The sequence below is a fragment of the Cyclospora cayetanensis genome, unplaced genomic scaffold (assembly GCF_002999335.1).
Source record: "Cyclospora cayetanensis isolate NF1_C8 unplaced genomic scaffold, CcayRef3 CcayRef3_contig_345, whole genome shotgun sequence".
Taxonomy (NCBI): Eukaryota; Apicomplexa; class Conoidasida; order Eucoccidiorida; family Eimeriidae; genus Cyclospora; species Cyclospora cayetanensis.
Window position 1 is genome coordinate 213 of NW_020312309.1, and position 9293 is coordinate 9505.

The window sequence follows — 9293 nt, forward strand, 5'->3', positions numbered from 1 at the left end:
GGAGCTGCGAGCGTATGAGAAAAGCTAAAAAAAACAACGGAATGGGTCTAGCTGGAGCCTGCCGGCTGCCTGGCTAGCAAGGGAAGCTAGTTAGGAAAGTGGCAAGGCCACCACGCAGGCTGCTGCGCACTGAAGAGGCCCACAGATGATGGACCCGCAGTTGGGGACCCACCACGGGCCAATTCTGCACTAAGGGACTTCATGCCAATGGTCAAGCTTTGCTGGCGTTACTCGGCACTGGGCATCATGTGGATCTACTATTTGAAGAGTCGATGTAGAAGAGCAGTCTACCTCTTCGCTTGTTCGCGCAGTTGCTATGGCTCGGGCATTGTGACGGGGCAGCAGAGCACAAGGATTGGCAAGGCCAGGGCAGATGAGTAGCTAGTTTGAATCACATTTGGATTTTACCAACATGGTGCGTGACTTCCATGGTGAACTCGGTACCTCAACAAGGTGAGGCAGAGTTTTCATGCAGGCTGCTCAGCAGCGGTGTAGGGCTCTGAACGTGTATTCCGTCTTGCTGCTCTGCGACAGGTTCTTTGTGAAGGAAATTCTGTCTTTCGTTTAGCTGGGGTTCAGCAAGAATGATCAATTATTAAGGAGGGTTCTCAGATGTGCTAAATGAAGACGAGCGGCCAGCAGGCTGGGCACCTGCTGGTCGTCCACCGCACCGTGCTCAGTTATTCCTCGGGGATTGCCCTAGCTAGAATCCGTGGCATTGGCAACCTCATGGCAGGAGAAAAAGATTTAGCGGGGGGCAGTGGATTTGTTGAAAATAGGGAGAGTGTAGGAATCTCCCACTGCCTTTGGACAAAACCCAGTGGTGGTGCCTGGAGAGGACGGGATGTGGCGCATATGCGTTAACTCAAAGCTACCGAACGATTTACTGTGAGCTAGAAGTTCCAGATGGCCTGAAGTGGTTGGGTCTTTGAAAAGCCGCATGCTGAAGTAGTGGAATCGGCATTTAACTGCATAGATGCTTTCTTGCAAGTACCAGTTCGCGTTCATGACAGGCGCACAAGCAGCATACCAAACTTCCACGATAAACCTGTGCATTATCCTGTCCAGCCAAGGCTTCAGATGATGCATAACGGCAAAGTTATCGCCATGTGGATGAACCTATCAAGAAGGGTTGGATGACTGTCTAGAGAGAAGACTCCTTAATCTTCAGACGAACCGCTCAAAGGCACCTACAGCACTAGGAGCGTGGCTTTCAGTTGCTGCCGGACAAACAGTTAGATGCGAAGCCACTCAGGCGTTACTTTTTTCCTTAGAATAGTTATCTTTCTGGGATGCCGCACTTTGGCCGCAGGAATTCAGCCGGATTCGCCAAAATTTGAAGCAGTCAAGCGGTGGCCTTTACTTGTACTCATCCACAACAACGTCGGCATACCTCGTATTACCGAGATTTCCTTCCTGGATTTGCTGAGATCGATGCTTCTTTGACTGATATACTTATGAAAAGGCAGTTTAGGAGCTGGGCGGAGAACACTGATGCCACAGCAAGGACCCAGCTTGGACGCACAACAGGAGACTGGCTTCTCGCGAATTCGTGCTGGCCTACTGCAAGCGTCATTTCTTCCGAGCGGCTGCAACTGTTGCTAGTGTTGTAGCGATAAGTGCTATTCTCTTTCAATGAGATACGGGCTCTCAAAAATACCAAACTGTTGCCTATTTTTCTTATCACTTCACCGGAACCGGTATCCAGTAGGGGTAGGGGAATTACGCGGAATGTAATGGGGCGTCAAAAATGCCTAGACTGTGTATATGGGGCTTTTTCGACTGTCCAAACAGACCCCCAGTCTAATAAATTTTATGGGGAGCTTTTAGACCTTTGATAATCCTAGGAGGTTTCCCTGGCTTGGACGCTTCCTGCAGTACAACTTTAGAGTGAAGCATCTTAAGGCTATCATCAATGTGGGCGTCGACGCACTCTCACTACCCACACGCGCTTCACTATTGTGTAGCGCAGCACCTTGTGACGATGCATGGGGCAGCGAAATCGCGGGAGTCCTCTACTTTCGTCACTTCTGCATCCGCTACTATTGCCAAAATCTAGAATGGCACACGGGTGAGCCACAAACATGGTGCAGGAGGCCTAATATTGTTCGATACGAAGAGGGGAGTCCGTCGTTCGTGCATCCCGACTTCAATTCGCGGTGCCTTGTTGCAGAAAGCATAGAAGAGAATTTGGGGGGATCACGGTGGAATGTACAGGACAGTGGGAAAGCTCTTATGGCTTTTGTATTGGCCTGGGTCTGCAGTAGAAAAGGTCGCGTCTTGCAGCGGAACAGTTTGCGCTGTCATGTCAAGCATGTGTCAGCAGCTGAAGCCCCACGAGTTTTTCAAAGACCTGCCCTTCGCAAAGCCCTCCGCCTTCTGGATGGATCTAAACTGCTCAGATACCGATTATACTGTATCACTGCCGGAGATCAAGCGCCACGATAGAATCTGCATCAATGTCAACACACTCCGAAACCTTGCCTGCTTCACTCGTTATTGCCGCTCTGTCATTGCACAGGAAGTCATTCGCGTACTCTTGCGTCATTTCTGAAGCCTGCAGTGATTCTTCGGGAGGATAGTGACGGTAGGGATCTGATATTTGTTATTGTGTACTGACGTGCCTTTTTGACCAACCTAAGCACTGACCACAGCATGGTCACTGGTAACCATCATGAGGCAGATGGACACACCCAGCGAACCTACCACCTGCTTCCGCAGTATTTCAAGCTCGCTGATTACACAAATCCAATATCCTGACGATGTGTTTCCTTATGCTCAGTGGATTTGTAAAACAACAATATGCTTGTATTTTCGCTTCTCTTCTGCATTGCTGGTCTACAATGAGGCTTCCCTCTCCTAACTAAGTCTGAAGCTCATGGCTCGGAGTCAACGGCCATACTTCGGAGTGGACGGATATGGAGAACCACTAGCTAGTGCACGCAAATGTACGCGCAATTCCAAACTGAGGCAAGCACGGCATTCTGACAGGTGGCGATACGCTGTGCCTTTTAAGCAAAGACACTTGGTTGTGATGGACTACAGGTTCTCCGAAGTGCGCACGAAGGAGACCAGACTAAGAGGCTTGCGGCCAGATGGCTACGACCACTTGCCATCGTTCTACAAAATAGCGCTTGTTCGTAACCCGTCGGAATCTTGATTTTGGAAGGTCTCCATGGGGTATAAATATTGGCTCTCTAGGGGATTTTCTTTTTCTTGGCCATTATTCACACACTCCCGCCGCGCAGGAAAATGGCCAGAGTAAAGACGGAGGTTCTACAAGGAACCGTGGAATTGCTGTATCCTAAGATAATCGAGTGCCGTGGCCACAGTACACGGAAATTTCTAGGAAATTGGGGTAAGCACTACTAGCCTCAGTTGCGTCTGAAGAAGCAGTCACGATTGTCGCTGCATGTGAAAAGGTCTTGCGGCTCTGCTTGGTTAACAGCTCCACGCGCCCTACGCGGTGCTCTTCTTTGTAGCTGTCTTTCCATAAGGCATGCTCTGCCCGACATGGTTAGCTTTCCGTATGCGCACTGCATGAAATGTGACCAGTTGTTATCTTCAAGGTGCCCTCGGAACTCAACTACATTTACAGGCAGTCTCCGGTGTATTGTCCCTACATTAGTCCTTTGGCCTCTTGTGCGGCTTTGCAATTGACTACGCTGCATAAATCAGCTGTACTTGCCTGCAAGGACTGCTCTATCAGGCGTGGAGGCACTGATGAACAATTGTCTTTTTTGATTCACCCTACACGTTTTGCTTGTCGTCTGTTGTCTCATAGCTGGAGGCTGACAATCTTGTGATCCGACAGCTTTTAACAAAGGCGTTGCCAAAGTCGTGTTGGTTTGGTCTCTTGTTTGTTCCTAGCTGGAGGTGTGACTTTTCTTCCGTCGATTCTACTTTAATGGTTGATGTCCGCTTAGCGTTTGTTATTAGCACTGTTATTGCTTTTCTGCGTGGAAGGGGAGTCGCGAAGTGGCAGGAACTTTCCTCTAGTCATGAATGGACTTAGTCTGGTTGTACATTTACCGAATACGAGGGCGTGGGCTTTCATATTGTGCGTGGAAGATGTAGCAGACTACGCTGCACTTACGCACTTCCTACTTCACTAGGCATATTTACACCTAGAGTACGGAAACAGTTCGCAAATTGATTGGCCTGTTTTCTAGCTTGTTCGTTTCGGAGTTATTTTGGGTCGATATATTTAGGCACGCTGTGTGCGTGTGCACTGGATGCTATGTGCAATGCAACTAGCTGTGAACTCCCAGAGTGCGTAGTAGGTGCAGCCATGCGGAACCCCGCTGTCCCTGACACCTCACATCAAAGCTATGCGAAGTAGGGGCATGGGAGTAAGAGACCTCTTCGGGATAGCATTCAATGGTATCCTATCACGTTTGTACGGGGTTGGGGGCCAAGTATCTCCTTACGGGGACAGAAGAAGGCCTACGTAGCAGCTGCACTACACACGTACTTAATTTGGCCAGCGAAATCCTACGATTGCCGTCACAAAGCCCGTGATTGCGATGTCTCGGAATGAGATCGTTGGGGGATTCGATACAGTACACATTTTAATTGGGGGCAATTGCAGAAACCGAAAACATGCACGCAGAGCAGTCGAGTTTGCTCCCTTGCATGTGAGAGAGTGTTCCGCCAACTAAATAAAAAAGCTGGCTGCATTCGAATTTTTAAGCATTAAAGACTCATTACAAGAGAGCACTTGGAAAAAAGAAGGAATTTTCATATACTTTGCCGCAGCCCGCTCCATCGAGGTTTTCCGCTGGCCTTTTCCACGTTGGCTGCCATTGCACTGAATATCGGATTGCTCTCACCTTGACGACAAATATAAAAGGAGACATGTACCCTTTATTCCCATTCTCGAACTTTTTTTTGTTGAATCTTTAGATGGTTTTGGTTGGTGGTATGGCATTATTGGTTATTTGATTGCCTTCGACTCAAATTGCCTGTCGACAATTCAACCCCTAGAAAGAGGCCTGCGCTCCTTCTCTTAGTTATTTTTTACTAAGGCGGAAAATCGAGGCTGCTGCCAGTCTCATCATGGAGCCTTGGTGATGCGAAGATCCCTGAAGTTGAGTGCATCTCAGCGTATTTTGCCTGCGGACCAGTTCGGTGGCATTTCATGTAATACAAACATCATCACTAAGGCGCATACACAGACCAGCTGGAAGTCAAACTCAGACCAATCAGCGCAGCAAGTAGCATCCACACTATCGGGCACTCATCTGCAACATGGCATCCCTCCGCCCGCTTGGCGATGCTGATGCTGCTGCTGCAGCAACACCCACCGTCTCATCCTCTGAAATTCAAGGTCTCAAAGCGGAAGGCAACCGCCTCTTTAAGGATGGAGACTTCTCTGCCGCTGCAGCGGCCTATTCCAGGTGCATAGATGCATGCAAGCAAGCTGAGAAATTAGGAAGTGAGGCCTCTTCAGAATTCCCTTCTGAGGCCACCCCGTACTGCGAACCTGTGAAGAGCGTTCTGGCTGCTGCATACTGCAATCGTTCGATGTGTCGTCTGAAGCAGCAAGACCTGCGTGGGGCTGAGGCAGACAGTCGAGCCGCGCTCGAGATCCGACCGGACTATAGCAAAGCTCTTTACAGACAGGCCCTCGCTCTACTGCAGTTGGGAGATCTGGGGGCCTCCGCTTCTGCCGCAAGACGGTTGTTGCGGATCGATCCGAAGAATGCAGAAGGTGCGAGGCTGCTCATGAAACTTAATGAGGCAGCACTGCAGGAACAGCAGCAACATGTGGAAAGCCGAATGCCCTCTACCCTGTTAGACACCGCAGTGGATGCAACAGCAGCGGAGAAGAAACGAGTTAAGGCGTTTAGGGATCTCGGAAGATTGGCTCAAGAAAGAGAGTCCCTGCACGAGACCCTCGCCAAGGAGGGGCTGCTGCAGCGGCTTGCCGTCTTCCTAAAGCAGCAAAATGTAGCAGCAAATGCAGCATCTGCTGCTGATTTTGCGCAAGTTCCTGCTGGCACCACGCCTGTTGTCTCTAATGCTCCTGTTCCTGCTGTCGTCGAAGCAGCAGGGTGGGAATTGCTGTCTTCCTTGGTGCAGTACAGTCCGTTAGGTATGCCCACTACCGACGGGTGCACCAGCAGTGCATCCTCAGAGGAGAAGGTACTATTTAAGGTTAACGAACCGCTGTGCATTCCTCCACACATTAAGGCATGCCGGACCGCTCTCCGGAGAATCTGGACTTCAGAGGAGCTTCTTTTCACCTTCAGAAGGTTGCAGAGACAAGGCCTCCTCGATCCTCCAGCAGACAATTTTGCCTCTGTATTTGCAGCCGATGGCACCATTGGCAGTAGCAACAACAAAGGAATTGACCCCCGCCGTTGGCGTGGGCTGAGCGCTGCATTCTTACTGCGGGTTTTTGGACATTCGAAACAGAGCGAATCTGAGTCGTTCGAGCATGACGCTTCTTTCCTAGAAGCAGTTTCTTCAGCTCTTGATTGTGCAGAGGCCTCTACTGTACAGCTAGCTGCTCTGCAGGCACTTTCAGGTGCTGCTGACGCCCGGCGGCGCCTAGGCCTGAAGGCCAAGGCCCTTGCCTTAAGGCACGGGGTAGAGAGATGTCTGGAAGCAGCACTGGCACTGCTCTCTGCTGCTGTGGACAAGGCGGAATGTGGCGGGCAGGCAGTGGAACTAGAAGCTATGGAAAGAAATATCGAGCTCACTGTGGTGACTCTCTTGAGGCTTTTGGGAGACAAAGAAAGAGCCGAGGCAGATGGAGTAGACATGCAGCGGCTCGCCGACCAGCTCCTGTCCCCGTTCCTGTCCTGTTGCCATAGCAAAGATCCAAATAAACAGGCGGAGACTTACGTGGGTCTTAAGGCCCTGCTGTTCCTCATGACTGCAGATAGAGAGACAGCAAGAGACTTCATCTTGCAAGGTTCCCTATTACCATATATTCTGTCTGCTGCAACGGGTGAAGCAGCAGCAGCAGCAGGTCTTTCGGGAACGCGGCAACAGCATCAGCAGCAGCAGGCGGCCACTGCTTTGATACTGCAATGTCTTGATTTCTTGGAGCTCCGACAGAAGCTACTGGACGACAGTGGGGTTGATGCGATCCTCAAGTTATTGCGGGACGAGACACGCCCTGAGGCCCTCAGAGCGAAGTTGGGTGTCGCCCTCGCGAGAGTTTGTGTGCACAGCAAAGTCGTTAAAGAAGAGGTATTGGAGCGGGTCAACCTTTTCATCCTCCTAGAGGAGCTCCTGCAGCAGCTTCTACAGCGGCAGCAGCAACCGGGGAAAAACAAGAAGGGAATGGATGACGACCTCGCCCGATGTGTTTTAGAGCTGTTCTTCTTCCTGAGTTTACATGCAGAGTTCAAGTCCAAGCTTGTGGAGCTCGCAAATTTTCCGACCGGCTCAAAGGACCTTCTACGGGCGGTGCTGGATGTAGGTGCTCAATTCTGCAGCAACAGTGGAAGTTTGCCTCGGTATCTTTTATGTGGTGGCCTGTGCAATCTGATGAAGTCTAGTGCCGATAAAGACAGATGTCGGAAGCAAAGAGGTTTGCACGGTGGCGTGGACTTAGATGAATCGCAGCTAGAAGAGCTGGAGGCATTCTACGACCAGCTTCCTGCGGAGGCAAAGCCTGTTCCAAATGGGCAAATAGATCTTGGGGATGAAGCAAGCGTGTGCTCACTCCGGCAGGTGTTGCTAGAGCGGGGCGCATGCAAGCTTCTGGTAAGGGCTTGTACGGCGAAACCCTTGCCCTCTCCCAATGTATTGTTAGCCGCGGGCAGCTCTTTCTTCCTCCTTGCAAAGAATGAGAAGAACAGAGGTCTACTTGTCAAAGAAGGGGCACTAAGGGCTCTTCTAACGGCGATTGGGGCTCTCAAGACCTACCCTGAAGATAAGAGAGATCTTCAGCAGGCAGCTGCTCAGCTATGTATATCTGTAAACCCCGCCCTCTTTAGCTACCATGATGCTCTAGATCTCGTTCCGGTTGTGTTACCACTGCTCTCGGACAGCTATGAGCTTCTGCAGTACGAAGGGGCCCTCGCAATCACCAACCTTACGTCTGTAAACGAAGAACTAAGGCAGAGAGCATTCTCAGGGGACGCCTGGAGGCTCTTAGGGAACCTCCTCTTTAGCGAGAACGATTTGCTTCGGGCTGCAGCGCTTGAAGGGTGGTGCAACTTGGCTGGCAGCAGCAAAGTGCAGGACTTTTTGGGAGGCAAGACTGCAGGTAAAGCAGATGTACAAGACCTCAGACTACTTCTGGCTTTCTGTTTGGAGACAAACAACCCGCGGGCGCAGCAGGCAGCAGCGGGTGCCCTCGCCACCCTTCTGAATAACTCAGATATTGCAAAGGCCCTCCCCAAGTACGATAACTACCAAAACCTCCTAAAGGCATTCGATGAGGCCACGGAAGAACAGGGACCACTACTAGACCGCCTTGTCGTTTCCCTGTATAATATATGGGGGGAGGAGGCACAGGAGGAGGGGGAAAAGGCAGTCAAAAGTCGAATTGAACAGGCTGTTGAAGTGCACAGGCACAAACTGAAGGGTCTTTCAGCGGATTTAGCAGTACAAATGATCCCTTCAGGGCAACCGGAGGGAAGTCGTGCCCTGACGGCCTCCATTGAGACCTGATAGGACTCAGCACCAACCGCTGAAAACTGCGTTCCCTACTGATGATGCTGCATTTGGTTATATCTTTGTTGTTTGTATTGCTGGCATGGTTATCCCTGCTACTGCATGCAGATCAGAGGTCCTTTATATGACCATCTTGATGAAGTCTCTGAACCTCTCGGATAAAGAACACAGGGATGAATTTTGTTCATGGGGACCCACAGATGTGTTTATTTTGCTTTTAAGGTTACGTGTTCGACCTGCCTAGATTTTCGAAGGGGGTTCTTGATTCTTCAGATTCGTCCTTTGAATGATCAATAGTAGTTGTCTACGGTGAGTATCAAGGATACAGTTCTTACCTTGTCCCTTTGAGGAATCTTAGTCCATTCCTCCTTTTCGTGGCACACATGCACCCCAGCCGAGTGAAAATCTTGTTCACGGAGATGGCTGGATGCGCAAACAGCTTATGCACGTGGCTTTTTCTTTTCTCTTTAAGTAATCCGGATATGTTAAGTAATTAGTAGTTAAGTCCCAAATGGAATAATATGCAAACATGAACATGCGTATACACAAAAAAGAGTTTCATCATTGCTCATAAGTTGTGCTAGTTGAACGCTTGTGACACTAGTCTCCGTCAATCTACATCGGTGCGTACGCAAGCGTAGTGCATTGAAGCTGAA

At 50.2% G+C, this 9293-nt stretch overlaps 1 protein-coding gene and 1 pseudogene across 1 annotated transcript; both read left to right on the forward strand.

The window, feature by feature from the left end:
* Window positions 1–1239: 1239 nt before the first annotated feature.
* LOC113146508 lies at window positions 1240–3308 on the forward strand (annotated as a pseudogene).
* A 1942-nt stretch (window positions 3309–5250) lies between these two features.
* Window positions 5251–8634, forward strand: LOC34622517. Its single transcript, XM_026334031.1, has one exon. The coding sequence runs from the start codon at window positions 5251–5253 to the stop codon at window positions 8632–8634; it is 3384 nt and encodes a 1127-aa protein (XP_026189816.1).
* Window positions 8635–9293: the final 659 nt, after the last annotated feature.